We start from the raw sequence: 16576 nt of genomic DNA, 5'->3' as shown, positions 1-16576 counted from the left end.
CACCACTTGCTCCTGAGACTGATGACTTGCATATTTAAATTATACTGTGAGTTGGATAATCTCCTTTCATAGCAAAACCCAGGGGAGAGAACTATGTAAGAGGATACAAGGAATCCCTCGTTAAGGACTAGCTATCTGAACTACTTATGTGCCCCCACCCCTTACTCTTATATCTGATTATCAAGGAGCCTTTATATTCACAAATCCCTTCAGCCACAGAAGTGCTCTAACCAAGGAAGCAGGGGTGGGGGAGCCCTGGACATCAGTCCTCCAGAGCCACTGGGCGCTCTGTTCCACAGGCATCATCCGTCAGGCTGAGGATTCGCTGCTGTGTGACTTGCCCAAGGTCACACAGAAAATCTGTACTGAAGCAAGACAAAGGATGTAAGGCTTCAACGAGCAGTACCACACAGCAAGGGAAGTCTGTCACACTCAGACAAAGCTTTGCAGCTTGCCATTGAGCCAAGTGATTATGTGATCCATACCAAAAATACCCGGCATTTTCATCAGCTTCTTACATCTTTACTCTCATTCTTTCCTGCAGACCAGTATAATTATTTGATGTGTATGCAAAGACACAACAAAACAAGTACAACTAGAATGGTGAATCTTCATTCTTGAAGCACAAGTTCTTTGCTATTCAGCCCAAAAATAGAAATAAGGAGAGAAAAAAAAGCCCACAAGCTTTGAAACTTGGCAGGAATGGCAGGAAATCATACCTTGAGTCACAGGGCACTCTCAGCATCTGTTCCAACTGCAAGCTTTTCATGCTCCCATATACAGCACAGCTACCTTCCCATCTTATTCCAGTCACCAAAACTAGCACTAGAAATACTATTTTTTCTTTGCAGTCTCAAATACCCTACATATCCAGTTTCCAAAATGCTGTGCAGTTAGTATTGGAGATGTGAACTAGCTCACAGATGATGAATTTTTGTTGTTCAGATGATATTTGGCAAAACAGTTCCCAGTGGGTTGAAACAACAGCTCTGACTGCACTTAGGATTTGCAAGTGGAAGTGTTTGCAACATGCACAAAAGAAATGCTAGTTAATAAGACAAATGTTTACACTTAAAACTTTCTAAGGGCATCATCAAATCCTATCCAACAAAGAAGATACAAACACGTTATTTTTCTCTCATGTTTCTTGCTTTTTAATAGCTTTTACTTTCATTATAAACACTTCAGTTCTGCCTGAACTGTGAACAAAGAGAATCAGCCCTTTAATCCTCAGGACAATACATGTTTTCTTCACACTTTGGAAAGCAAATACAGCAGCTGGTAACTTTCAAATCCTGTGGTTTGTTGTGCAAAAGATGTCAAGCAGAAATCTCAAATTTAGAAGAGGGAAACACTGGCTGCTCTACCTAGATCATTTTCCTACTGGTACAAAAAATGCATATTTTTATACTTCTATCCAACCTAATTTTTAGAAATCTAGGAAGTAGAAAATTTGGCATTTTTCTCATAACACACAACTGGATTAAACTTTAGAAAACATATAACAGGCAACTTCTTGGCAATATTTTTTTCTTATAATCAGCCCATATTTTTAATTCCTGAAACAATATCCTAGATCTAGTTATATGTGTCTCTGCTCTACTAACTCCTCTTTATGAGTGGAGTTTGTAGTGTTAGGTTTGTATTTAATCCATATTACAAAACGATTATTTGGAGAGGCGTGTCTGCGGAGACCAAATTGCCAGCTCCCTCAATGTCATTATTGTCCCATGTTAAAAAAAGAAAAATCTCTTTTAATTGACTGTATCCCTATCTATTTTCTGACTGCTACCAATAGTGCATCACCATGATAATATCTGAAAATTGCATAAAGCAGTAGAGGACCCATGTTCACTTTTGCTATGTGCCTGCTGGACAAACTGTACTCAAAGTCTACTAACAGTGATGACACAATATTTCAGTGGACACGGGACATTATTTGCCTCTGGATAAACCCAGTTTTAGAGTGGTATAATTCACTGGCTTCCCTGGAATTCATTGTTCTCTCAGGGATTCTTCCTCATGTAAGCAAGACTAAAAGTCACACAAAAATCAGACTATGTTTCCCTTTTGAGTAAGCAGAATTCAACAAGTAGGTCCTATCCAGCTGGCTATAGAAAAACATAGATACTTACACTACTTGTCTGTGTCTCATGAACACAGAAGAAGCCAGAAATTTGAATCCTAAAACAACTCGCGCCCCTGCAGCAAGACATCCACAGTCTTGGGATTCCAAGGCCTTTGCACTTTCCATTCAATGTATGATACCAGCCCTGACAGCCTATTTTTCTCTTTCTGTGGTTTTGGTTTGGTCCTGGACACCATAGCAGTGAACACAGTCTGAATTCCCCAGGTTTTTTTATGCTGCTCCTAATGATAAATGTGTTCCTGTCTCAGATTGCCAAGATATATTCTCTTCTCCCACAGCACTGTCTTGAAAGGTTGTTTGGACTATGTGGTCCACAGCCAGTGAATTTACAGTAATGTAATAATATTGCAAACATCCTTTACAAAGCACACATATATGTGCTATATATTCTCTCCTCTCTATTATTAGCCAGTAGGTATTGTCTTATATAGCACTGAATTTCAACACGCTCCACTTTATTTAACAGTCCACTCACATATGATCCAAATAAGGAGGTCAGTCTGGAGACCTCCTGCAACCTCACCTACATTCACACAGCACATCTTCCAGACTGGCAAGCTCTTGTCTAGATGACAGCCCTCAAGGAAGTCAGCTCTTCTAGGACACTTTCTGTGTTTCAGCATTACTGATAAAACCAAAGCATACTTATGGCACCCAGAGAAGAAATTGGAATGGCAAGAAACCCAGCCCTTCTTTCAGTTCATTTCTCGGGCTTTGTTTCCAAAGTGTCAGGCCTAGAGAGCCATTGCAGGATCCATAGTTTCTCTAACAAATCACCTAAGTAGAACTGTGGTTATAAGTTTTCACTAAGACCTTACTATTTCACAGCACTTTGCAAGCAAAAAACAAAGAAAATTTATCTGAATGAGAGTAACCATCACTTTAGGGGATCAGTGTTCCTGTAATGCGATGGAGCTGCTTAATGAAATTGTGCCCTGCCTGGAAGACTACTGTGATGGCATTTTAAACATAACAGAGCCACACTCAAAATAAAAATCTTATGGAGATTGTTAGGTACTTTTCAGAGAATGATACCTAAAATGGGCTATCATACTTTTGCTACTTTTCTATTTATAGAAGAGCTGTGTGCAAAATGCACCAGTGAAGAAGGAATAGAGATTCTGATTCTGCCTCTACAAAAACTGCTGCTACATAACTAAATGCTGGAGGCACCTTTAGTGAAAAAACATAAGCCAAAACTCAAAAGACTAATTATTTCACCTCAGAGAAATCACTTTTGCTCCTGTCCCACAGTCTCAAGCTGTAAAAGAAATACAATAGGAAGAGAGATCTCACAATACCATGGAATATCTCAACATTGCTATCAGAAATAGTTTATTTCAGAAAGAGTTAGAGCCCAGTACCTACCTGAAGTGCCAGATAAGAAATCCTACAGGGAGGTAAAAAAAAATAGAGACCCTTGTCCATTTAGAATTCAATCTTTCAACAAGCATTTCCCTTTTTTCCTGTTATTCCCATAGATAGATCCCTGTCACAAGTTTCCTAATTTCCAGCTCTTCCTCCTGCTGATCCACTCATCCTCACAACCTGCAGAAACTGTGACTCGGTCAGAGTCTTGCTTATTCAGCATGACTGAAAAAAAATTTCTTTGAAGACTATGGAATGAAATAGCCACTTGAAAAATTCTGGCAACCATGGTCAAAAAGTAGCTTTTCTTAAGACAACTAGAGAAAGAAATAAAGCATGCGGGAAAAGAAAGAGAAAAGGAGATGAGTAAAATTCCTTCCAAAGGAAAGTGAGGAAGAATTTAACAAACTGGCACCACCCTTGCAGGTGTTTGAAGTCTTCTTATAAAATCTCCTATCACTTCCATCAAAGGTTTCCAAAGCCTTCCAAAGAGAAGAGGTTCTATCTGATGCAAGTCCAAGCATGTAACAACCCATAATCTTTCCGTAAACAAGAAAGATGCATCCATACTCATAGATCTGATCCAGTTCCCTTCTGAAAGCATTTTATTCTTTCTGTTGAGGACACAGACAGCCAAGGGTCAACAGCCTCTGAATTTAAGGCCTTACTTAAATGCTTTATTTTCCTGTCAGAGTGATAGGGGACATAATACCTTGCTGGGAGTACATATAGATTCCAGCCCAGAGGAGTGTTTTGCTCTTGGCTATTTAATTCATTCCTGTGGAACTAGTGTCCTCCAGTTAGACTTTTGTTCTGATGACTACTTTTCTCTGATAAATGCTAGGAAGCACAAGGATATACATTTAAGCACTCTAAACCAGTTTAATCCTAAAAGCACAATATGCTTTAGGGAAAATAATGAGAATGGAAATAAGCAAACACACAAAATCTACCACTTGGCTGAACACAATAGCACCTGGTTTCTGATGACAGTCAGAATGCAGGACTACTCATATTGCCCAACTGCTACTGTACTGAAACAATTAAACACCAGGGGGAAAAAGTCGTCTTAATTTAGTTCTCATTGCAGCTAATAAAACTAATATTGCTGTAGTACAGCACTGAAAAAGTGTCAATGATCCTTGCAGTGTCTTGGCTTCCCTTCAGTGTGATGTAGGAGCAGAGGAGCTCTGTCCTGAGAAATCAGCAGCAATGCCTATGCTGGTAAATCACATTATTTCAGAGCACATCTCTCAGCAACAGCTCTGCTGCCTCCACTGTCAGACTGTCAGGACAGTCCATAACTTGGCCACGACCTGTGCCAGCCAAGTCTCCCAATTTTCTGACAGGCTTCAGAAGTCATCATGGGTCAGGAATCATTCCCTCCTGGTAATTTGCATGCAGCCCCATGATTTGGGGAAATAAAGGAGTATGGGATATGGGCATGGATTGCCTGTATCAGCTGGCCTCAGCCATGAAAGGGTGAAATAATTTTCTCTGCATATGCAGTTTCCTTCAGGGGAGGGAAATGATAGTGTAGATATATATATAGATATCTATTTCCTGCCCTCAGGGAAGTAAAAAGAAAATCAGATTGTTGGTCTTTAACAGCTACAATCTCTTTGTAAGGTGCTCATGTATTGTACTTATGGAATGACGTAACACCCTCAACATTTAAGACAGCTTCAACATGCCTACAAAAGCAGGGGAGACATCTCAAACATTTAATTAATGATAACCAAGCTTCTGATTGTTCCTGTGAAATGCTTAAACACAAGCAAATCAAAATGACAAAAGAGAAGCACAAAAAGGTCAGAAGATGCTTTTCAAGCCTTGTAGCAAACCAATGACAAACAAACGAAAATAACACAGAAAAACAGATTACCCTCTTGTTCTAACCACAGGTTCCATCTAGGACTGTGAGAAACCAAAATTCTTAAAGTTTTAGGGGAATATTTAAGGAACTAATATACTGTAAAATAATAAATGAATGCATCAAGTTGGTTTTGTACTCTCTTGCCTCAAGCAACTTAGCACAAATCAAATTTGATGTTAATAAGTGCTAGCAGTTTTCACAGAATCTGAAAACCTATTATTTCCTCTGGCTGCAACTAAAAAAATTGGCAACTGTTTCATTACTGATGCTAGCAAAGTACCTCTTGTACCTATAATTTTATCTTGGTGTTGACCTGGTATTTGCCTCTCTCAACCACACACATTTAACCTGGTACTGACAGAAGAATCATGGTTGAGTTAAAAGAGGGACTTTGCATAATCAAGTGTCTACTGCCATGGAAATATAAAGATGCTGTGGAGCAAAGAGATATGAATGTTTCTTCTATGTAAAAGAAGTTCAATTATGAAAAAAAAATTCTAATAAAGGTATTTTCCAGCCAATAACAAGAGAAGATGCTCAGGCACTGAACAGATATATGTATGTACTAAGCTACAAAAAAGCACTGTAAAATTAAATGGCACATATGGGTTCCTTTTATAATTAAAAATTATTCAGAAAGTTCAATTATCTAGAACAAAATAAAAATATGTTTCAGTCATCTTCTCTCTACTTACAACAATTTTTTCTTCACACTTCACACAAAATTTTCCCCATATGTTTTAACCACCAGGAAAAAAATCTTCCTATTACAAATTTCAAATGGTATGCAGTGGAAAATATTGACACATGTAGCAGGACACAGCGAATGGAAAATTGATAAATTTCAATCAGTGCAGCACACTTTTTTATTAATGAGTACCAATATGTTGGGTGAAATTCTTGAGCCTCATCTTTACTTCTTTAAAGTATATAATACAGCTTTTCCATTATGGAAAGGCCCTGCAGTAACACATGGAACAGACTGACTCCTGCATCTTCCTAGAGCCTTTGAAGTCTGCAAAGCTCATGAGGTGCAAATATTTCTGTAGATATAGAGTCTAGATCGGGATCTGTGTATGCCTCAGGTTGCCTCACAAAAGCATGTTTGTGCTCTCTGAAATTAGGTGGTAACATGTTATTACATTTTATTTACATCATATTCCTTTCATGAGATGCACTCCATTGCCACAACTTAAATTCAAAGCCCAGCATTTATGAAGTTCAGTGAGATTAGCCTCTGTACTACGGTAATGCCCTCATTTCTGGGAGGGCTGTCTGCTGCTCTGTGCAGGTCGAGAACACAAGGCAGCAAAAGTGCCACATGGCAGCCAAACATAAAAAGACCTGCAACTAAGCATAAAAATAGTATCATACAGGTATAGCTCTAGTAAATGTGCAAAGATACCAGGCAAAGATATACACTAAAATCCAAAATGAGGCAATGAAACAAAGCGAATAAGCAAAATGCTGCTGAAACTAATATATTCACTTCTAGATTTACTGAAAGAAACTATCCCTTGTATTTTGGATGGTTGCCATAAAGTTGAAAGTGTTACTCCATAATACCATTTGTACTTGTACTTCTGAAGAGGTAAACGTGTATGAAATGTATAAGGCAAATGCGCATGAAGTGAATATTAGTCCCTTCAGACAGCAGCTATTAAAGTGGATTACAGCTCTGCCACAAAAAGGGAATTTGACCAAAAAGAGGCGATAAGTAATTCAGCCTTGGGAAACTGGTGAAAACAGAAGGTAAGGCAAGGAAAGGCCAGGCGAGGCAAAGCAAGGCAAGGAAAGGATCAAAGCTGTTGATGAATATTTGGCCTTATACACATGTACATAAATACATACATAAAAGCTTGAGATCACAATTCACCAAGCATACTGTCCACCCATCTCAATTTGCATGCAAACCATCATCCCTAGGCTGCTCCTAGTGTGACACTGGCTAGATGATGTGTGAAGGTGACAGATGGAGTGCACCGAGGAGTTCAGAAATAGTATGTGGTGTTTAGATGTGAGGACACTAGCATAAACAAATGCCTCTCTTTTTCCAGCAGATTTTAACCACTGACATAAGTTATTCAGACATTAAACAAGTAGAAGCTTTGAATACAGGGAACATAGTACATGAAGTGAGCTAGGTTACATAGTCTCTTGTTTCCTTCAGGCCAAGTTTGGGGGGCCTGGGAAACAACCCAGATGCTTATAAGTGTCACACAAAGCAGATAAAAGTTCCCATCTAGTCATGCCTAAGCACCCTACAGGAAAACAGAATTTCTGAAAAACAAATATAAGGAAGGATGTAAGTAATATCTTGACAGATTGAGTCAATAGAAAGGTTGCCTCTGTGATAGTGAGAGCTGCTTAACTGAGACAGCCAGCTCCTCAACAGATCCTACCAATCCGTGGTCCCTTGTCTCTGTGTCCTTTGTGAAGCAGCCCATTCCTGATGTTCCCTGCTAAAAACAGCTTAAAATTATGGCAAAAAACAACAACTGTATGATAATCAAGGAATAACAGGTTCACTTTCACACAATTAATTCCATGCTCCAGTGTTTCCTGTGTGTAAAGTGCCTCTGAAAAGTCTAAAACCATCAATGAGTGAAATTTAGTCTGTCCAAATTTGTACCTTAATGTTTTGGACCTACGAAGGGTAAGTCCTATGGAAAATCACCTCCTAAGCAGCAATGCACCTCAAAATTCACAGAAGGAGAAGGGAGAGAGAAGAATTCAAGGCAAGCCATTTGATCAGGAGAAAGTCTATAGATAGAGGTCATTTTCTGTGGTGGCCTCCCTCCCCTCTTCTCATGAAAACACTTAGATAAAAGATTACCTTGACTATCAATCAAGGTTTATTCTATCCACCAGATCATCAGATAGGACTATTGACCTGTATGTTTTCTGTTGTAAAATCAATAAAAGAAAGAAAAAAAATTGCAAGAAAAAGAAAAATAGCAGCATAAAAATCCAAGCTGCTGAGAGTAGTATTTCTTAGGTTATCTTTGTGTATTCACATTGAGAGATACAATACACTTCTCACAATTTCATTACAAATTAAAATTTCGCTGGATAATAATATTCTCAAAAATATGTAGTCCTGACATTTCGGAACTTCAGAATAGGTATTAAAGCAATACTGAACTTCAAATTATAGGTTCAACTTTCTAAATAGTACTGTTAAACAGAAACATGGATGAATCACACTCATCCTGGATAAAATGGAAACGGGCATTTGCATGACGGTGATTGCTGACTTCAATGAAAGTATAGGCATTTACCCCAGCTGCGTGTCCCACCTTGACATACATCAAGATACAGTAAACACAATTTCATGCCTGGAGCCTCTGTGAGCACGGGCCAAGGCCCAGGTCCTCAACTACAGAGCTGTGGGGATGCATCAGCTGAGAATTTCAGCCTATGTCTTTGGTCTGAGTACAATCCAAATGGGGTTATACATGTAACTTTCTGGAAAATGACCCTTAATTTCCTAATACTCTTGACTATAACCAGTGTGAGTGGTTTCTACAGTGCTTCTAATGCAGAGCCTTATCCAGAAGACTTTACTCATAAAGAGATTCACTTCTGAGAGGAAGGTGTATAAACAGATTTCACACGTTGGTCCACCATTAGGCATTAAAGGTCATAATTTATCTTTTTTTTTACATTATTAAGAATATTTGTACAGGATCTATATTTAAAACTAAAAGAGATGTCTCCTCCTTCTGCCAGCAGCTGTGTTACATCAATTAAATGGGTAAATAAGATCTTTCCCCAGAGGGGATATCACGTGACCCTCTATTGATTAAGACTGCAGTAGAATGTTATTTGCAATCTTATTGCATAATGTAAATCAGGAGGTAGCTGTCAAGGTTTCAGAAGACAAATTGCTGCTATCTTAGACAATTCATAGGCCTCTTTCCTTCTTGCTGCTCTTAATTCACAGTTAATGCATGTCTTACTAGGCTTAGTTTCTTAAATCAGTCTATAGAACCGTATTCAACTCAAAACCGGGTGTAAGTCGTAGTCTACGTGGCCCTGCATTATAATGCGTATTAAAGTGACCATTCCATCTATCATTATTTCAGAAATATGCATTATTTAATAGGATAGCACAACTTCAAAAAGGGACGTGAACTAAACAAAAGACACCCCCCACAACATGCATGATGGTTCCCAGGATAGATAAGCCTCTCCACCAGGCACAGCTCCAGAGGTGCTCTCCATATAGAACATTTTTTAAGTCTTAGCTCAGTTTTGTGTACTTGATTTTCACAAGTAAAACATATGGCTAGAACTAGTCCACGACTCTCAAACCTGTGCAGTAACTGCAGCTGAGCATCAGTTTCAAGACTGAAAGGAATACCTGAAACAATCCAGCAGTCACTTTGTTCCTCCACTGAACTGTAAATCCATCATTATTTCCTTCAAGGAAGAACCAAAGGGAAGGACTAAAATCTCTATTCAAATGACTGAAATACACTTTTCTGAGAAACCGTAAGAAGAAGTCAATCTTTCTTTGCTACTGATCAATCTCAGTTACAACCATTAGAAAACAAATGCAACACTTTTCAAAATACATGACAGCAATATTAAACATTACCAGAATCTTCTGCACCAAAGTCAAAGAAGTGGTCTTTAAGTGAGTTTTGGTGATTGTAAAGTTGTATGAAATAAGGCGAGATTAATGGATGAGAAGAACAGTGGGTGGTAGGGCAGTAATAGATTCAGGCATAAGTTACAGTTGTTCCATGTTCCATAGAAAAATGTGCTCAACTTACCATATCTGTTTGCCATTGCATAGGATTAAAAGTTAAACACCTGCTGCCTGATCTCTTCCATCCAAGTTGATTGATTCGAATGTGTTCATCTTCCCATCTAACTTAGCAAATTTAAAAGTGGCAGGTTTACTTTTCCATTATCTAGAATGTCTGAGCTTCATAAAGTATTTGAAAGCAAGTGCCAGTAGAACTGTTGCCTAAAAATAAGCTCTCACAAAGTGATAACAAAGTCTGGAAAAAATATCACCTTGTAGAAAATGTGGAGGAGGTTAAAATTTCAAGGAAATCAAAGCTATTACAGCACATTTCATTTGGCTAGACATGCACATCAGTAGCACTAGATTATTACTGGCATATCTTTCTATGTAAGGAAATTATCTGGTCCTCCAACAAATGTATTTGTGTTAAAATCTTATATTTCATTCTCCTGGAAATTTGGGAAATCAATCCCAACCCAGTCTTGATGAGCATAAATGTTCAACATGGACCAAATTTGAGTAATATAAAGTAAGGATACAAATCCCTAAAGAGTTAAAATGTGCACAGATTGCTCAGAACTTTAAGAGAAGCACTTGGCACCTTAAAATTGGGTCTGAAAACACTGCTTTGAGGTGTTTTTTTCCCCTTTGCTTTGAAAGGGCAAACCAGCCATTTCAGATTTTGAATGTGGAAAGTGTCCTTTCTTTTTTGAAGGTATCACAACACAACTACTTCACTTATTTCATTCTTCTTTAAATTTAAAAGAAAGATAGAAAATGTTACTTACCTTAAAGAGTCTTAATATATTTGCAACCATAATGGACACAGAACTTGCTGCAGCACCTATCACACCTGATATCTTGTCTGGCTTAGTGAAAATAGGTGGGTCACCGTTTGCACACTTCACGTCTGAACCATCTTTTTCTATCAATGCTTGCACAAATGTTAAGGATTGCTCCAATGCATAAGTGTCCCTGGAACACGTATCAAGGATACGGACACCTAAGGTGATATTGGCAAGAAGATCAGGGTCTTTATTAATCTGATCAACTGCATACAGCATTGCCTCTAGTCTGTGGATCCCCTTCTCCTTCTTGAGCTCCCCACAAGGCACCCCTCTATCCCCTTTTGCGTGAACAGGGAACAGTCCTCCCAAGATGATGTCCCCATCCAGTCGAATGGAGTGGGCATATTCCTGGCCATGAGTTCTTTGCATCAGAGTGAGTATCCAGTAGAATTTGGCTGTTAACAGGAAGAAACAATGGCAGGAAACCAATCGTTTCCCTTCGTATACCATTTTCTCTGAAGACGTTGTTGCTATCCAGTATCCAGGTTTTCTTCTTGCTAAAGGATGAGGCTGACCATTTGAAGCTGCACTTTCTGGAGGCTACCATCAGTGCCCAATAAGTAATATAGAACCATGTGGTAGGTAGGTAGAAAAAAGGATCTCAGCAGAAGTACATAAAATGTGTTTTACAAAAGATGTCCACTGATGGAATGGGTTGACCAGCTTTTCTGAGGCGGTTTTTCAATTGCTCTTAACTGATGGTGAGGAGTAAGGTAGTATGTCTGGTCCTGATGATGAAAGGAGGTCAGTAGCTTATGTCCTTGTATTTTGCCCTACAGCTGAGGTACTTCTGGAAAAAAAATAAAAAATAATTTTTAAAAAACAGTGAGAAATACCATTTACTTCAGCAGTTTTATACCTGTCACACAGTGTATTTACTTTTGAATAGCAGTTACATCACCTAGGTTTTACTTTCAATGTTCTTTAAGTGAGCAAATCTTGGCCTTCAGTGAATTTGAACACCTGGCTGCACTGTACTAGGAGTCAGGAAATTGATGATGCCAGCAGAGCAACAGCTGAATCAGGGGAACTAAACTTAGCTTGGTATTCAAATTCTGAACAGTTATTCATATCTACCTTCGCGTTGCGTGACACCCAGAAACAGACCTGATCCATAACACATTGTATTTTCTGTTTTGCTGCATTATTCTGTTCAACTGTATTATTCTGCTCCAGCCTACAGAAGTGCAATAACCACTTACACTCTCACTCCAGGAGAGGTCTCATTTATGACAATGGAGTAATCAGGGCGCCTGAATTTAAGTACTTCAGCCAATGCAGTACAAGTACAATTCAATTCATTTGAATGTTAAACTGATTATTTCTCCAATGGAATTCACTTTGGGGGGGGCTAACTATTTATCTAAATCTCCTTCAAGATAATGTCTAACACTAAATTATTTTTATGAAAAGGTAGCTGATTTCTCAAGCAAAAAAGAGCACAACATATTATGTTGGGAAACCAGCTGAACATCCAACATTCCCTTTCCAACATTTGACTTGAGCTGAGGTTTAACATTAACAAGGTCTCTATTTTCTGCTTGCATTTGGACCACATTAAATAGGAACAATGTTGTGCCTGCACTGACATTTGGAGAGATCCCACTGATTTTAACGAGATGAGGATTTCAGCCTACATATTTAAACACCTGACTGACTGTTATAAATATCTCCAAATTTCCCACACTTTAATTCTCAAGTGAAGGCATTCATTTATTTCAATTCTTAACAAAATTATACATGCTTGAATAAATTTTTAAACTTATGAGGAGAAGAAAGGGAAAAGTAATTTTACCTGATACTAGATTGGCACACTCTGGGCAATTGCATCTGAACCAGTCTCTCAATACATCTGTTAGAGGCTATGGAGAGCAGTGGACATCCTAAGCTACAATTCACCTGATCCTTTTCTTTAAAAAATTTTTATTTACTATGAAATTGATCACACTGAAAAAGTGTCTATGTCATTCCCTATACATAAAATCCAGGCATCAGGCTCATCTGTAAATATCTACTTTGTCCTTAGTGATCTGACTGGTTCCTACCAAAAATATGGTCACACTGGAAGACAACCACAGACAAAACCACAAAACTTTTATATATCATGTGGTAACAAAACTCAAAATTCACTTTGATAATGCTTTAAATTGATAATCCTCTCCTTACATTAATTTTGTTACATTTTCCCTAAATGATAACACTAAGCTCAAAGATGTTGGAGTCTTCAAATTATGGCTATTTGAAGACCTGAGAAAAGGATTCACAATGGAAAGTCTTTTATTGAGTGTGAAAGTGTGTCACTCTGATTTGGTAATAGAACCAGTTGAAAATGAAAGATTTAATGGATATGAATAAAATCACTGCAACTGAGAGCAGCACACAGGACTTTCCATGGTTCTTGACATTTAGTTTTGCTTGAATTTGGCCCAGGGTTCAATAAAAATGAAACAAAGTCTATGCTGTTTTATGTGATAATCCCATCGTTCTCCCTTGGCTCTTTTTGGGCACACAGGTTACGAAGCTGCCTAGGCTTCAGCTCTGTGAGCCAAACTCAGAGTCATTCACAAACTGAACAACTTGACTCACACTACAGTGTGATTTGATCCAGGCCCATGGGATGTTTCTCATATGGTCCACGCTATAGAGAAAAGATTGAACTACTAACTAGCCACAATTATCTGTTGTTTTGACTGCCTTATTAGAAAAAGCCAGTTATGGGTTCAAAATAGTAAAGAGTATACCTAAAGTAGGCATGGAGGCAATTTGCTTCATGTTTCCACAATGAACTCATTAGTCCATGTATGTCTGCACAAACCAGACAAGGAGCAATTCACTAAGGGAATAAAAGATAAGACTACTCTTATTTAACACTATATGGAGAACAAGAAAGCGCCACTGAAAAAGGGAAAATATTCCCAAAGGAAAGAAATGCTGCTTTTTCTCTTTTTTAGCCACAGGTTAACTCCTTACAGCCAAAGAATGCCCAGAAATTAAAGCAAGTGTCAGTCTTAGTGAAAACAAATAGTGATGAATTCAACAATTGCAACCCAAATTCTAACAATAGAGAAGTTACAGTGAGCCCAAGCGCCAGTCTAATACTTTATCTGGAACTGACTGAAAATCAAATGAATTGGCAATTTGCATTTTTCAACATTATAGTCCTCATAAGCATTAATTGCTTTGCCTCAGCTTGCATGGATTCCTGAAGAAGTATGTTTCTTACATCAAGTGTCCAGTGCTTGTCTGTAAAACAGAAATAAAATTTTAAAGTGTTCTTTTTAAAAATTTAAGACCTTTTAGTCTTTTTTTAATGTTACCTAAGAAATAAAAGCTTCTATTATACTGCCTAACTTATTCATGGCACACTGCTTTTTATATATTGATTAATATTACCTTTTACAGAACATTGCAAGTCTGTGTAGCTAAGCAGGAAGCATATGATCTAAATTAATTCCATTTTTATCAATGAATTTTAGTGAAAAAAGCATAGGCCTCTGGGCTATAAAGCCTGAATGAACTTTTCTCATGTGCAGAGATTTCATTTGAAGTAAAATGCTGTCCTTTTCCAATTGACCATAAAAGTTTGAATTAATGCAAATATATTCTTGATTTACCATGTTCCCCACTGTAGTAGTTGGTGTTCACTAGCAACTTGAGTTCAGAGAAGAAAATTTATATATTTCCCCAGCACAGCCCGGGAGTAAGTGCACCACAAAGCCTCTCTTCCAGTCACCTTGTAATACATGCTTCTCTTGGGTTTATTTCATTAAAAATATCTGGCATTATCAGAACATATTGCTATTTTTAAAGTCAGTATTTCAGCACAAACCTCCACTTGTTCTGCTAGAATATATATTTATTTTTAAACCTAAGGAGGCGGGGTACTGCAAGACAGGGGAGATGGAAACTTCTGCATGTAGTGTCTGGTTCTGAAATTACTTCCTTCATAAAATCATTCAGCTTTATCAGATATTTGGTACTCAAGGTTGCATATTTTTTTGCACCACACTGCCAGAACCAATGCATCAGAATGAACCCAGACCAGTCATTACTCCAACCGCACACTCATTGCACTAAGAGACAAGCTCGTTATGGAACCTCTTTATGTTAATGAAATGGTCTAAATAATGAGTTGAGTGACAGATAAATACTTAAGTAAATATAGGAAATGTTTCTATTTTGTTAACGAGGTTCCTGAAAGAGCCGTCTTCAGCTGGCACTGAAGTCTTCACTGAAAACATGTAGAAGGATTCAATATGTTCATCAGGAAATACAGTTTTAAAAAATCTCACAATTACAGACAGCCGCAGGAGCGAGGAGTACTCTCTGCAGCATAAGCAGGATGGACATTTTACAGCTGACATTGCTACGCACACAGACATGGACCCTTTACTGAGGGAGTAAGGGTAAAGTAAAATAAGCTATCAAGTGAGGGGGAAAATACCTCAGAAAAAATACTTAAAATTTTGTTTGAGTCAAAAAACTAATTTGTCATTGCATTTAAAGCATGGTTAGAACTGCACTAAAATAAAATAAAACAAATATTCTGTGAATTAGGATAGGAGAAGTTCTAGAGTGAAAACCCATTCACAAAAAATCAGATTGTCCAGTCAATACAAAACTGATCTGGTTTTACTGAATGAAAACAAAATAATGGCAATTTCCGTTAGTAAGTTCTGAGAAGGAAAAAAAAAGAACAAATGTGATTATTTTGATGTTTTACTACTGACACCTCTGAACAATGAAAGAATTATTTTACTAACATTACTCAATGTTCACAGAAGTTGCTTCTTTCTCCTGTACAGCATTCCACAATAAGCAAATAGCTAAATTTCCACACAGAACAGGTAGAGTTGCCACCTGCATACAGTAGCCCGACACATATAGAAGATTAATGGGTTTTGCTGACAACAAAAGGGAATTTGGAAAACCTTTGGCCTTGACATCGCTACTCCTAACTTGCAAGAGAATTCTTCACTGATGTAAGTAGTCTTATCTACCTTGGCTCTTCTGTAATGGTTTGCTGTGCCCCTGCCACAGAGGTAACCTTTACCCAATAATCAGGATTTCAAGGCAAATCACTCTCAGCATCTCATTTACAGGAACTATTACAGGAACCCTATGCAGTCTGATGTCTCCCCTCAGTCTGATCAGCCCCTTTTCAAATACCCCAGAGCACCTGCCTTCACTTCCTACTCTGCAAATATCCATTTACCAACGAGCTACCCTGTGAAAATCTGGCACAGGTCCTTCTGCTGGAGTGAGAATGGAGAGGAGCCTACAATTTTTAAAAAGGAAACAACATTGAATATTTTCATCTGCCCTTGGTTGGGCTTAAAGATGAATGAACCCCATCACTACTAACTCCTTTAGAACAGGTTCCACCTCTGGTCTAGCAAGTGATGATCAAGATTTTCCCAGGCACCCTAGGAGAGCTTTCTCTGTTGTTTCTGCTTTCATTTGACCCTCTTCCCACTAGAATCTCGCTCCCCAGTCTGCACAGCTGGGTTCAGAGCAGGCGCTGCTGGTGCAGCCCGGTGCCCTGCAAGAACGGCTCTGCCCCGGCAAACGCAGCC

General features: G+C 38.3%; 1 protein-coding gene across 1 annotated transcript in view; it reads right to left on the bottom strand.

Moving 5' to 3' along the window:
• The window catches only part of LOC103623494 (metabotropic glutamate receptor 8), a 278245-nt gene that overhangs the window by 259283 nt on the left and 2386 nt on the right, over positions 1-16576 (bottom strand). Inside the window, exon 2 of the mRNA XM_008642594.2 lies at positions 10941-11790. Within this exon, the coding sequence (XP_008640816.2) occupies positions 10941-11450 (510 nt within the window). The 5' untranslated portion in view covers positions 11451-11790. The remainder of the gene's footprint in view (positions 1-10940; positions 11791-16576) is intronic.

Source organism: Corvus brachyrhynchos, unplaced genomic scaffold, assembly GCF_000691975.1.
Source record: "Corvus brachyrhynchos isolate BGI_N302 unplaced genomic scaffold, ASM69197v1 scaffold239, whole genome shotgun sequence".
Taxonomy (NCBI): domain Eukaryota; kingdom Metazoa; phylum Chordata; class Aves; order Passeriformes; family Corvidae; genus Corvus; species Corvus brachyrhynchos.
The sequence above is the reverse complement of the archived record's forward strand: the minus strand, read 5'-3'. Positions and strand labels throughout refer to the sequence as shown.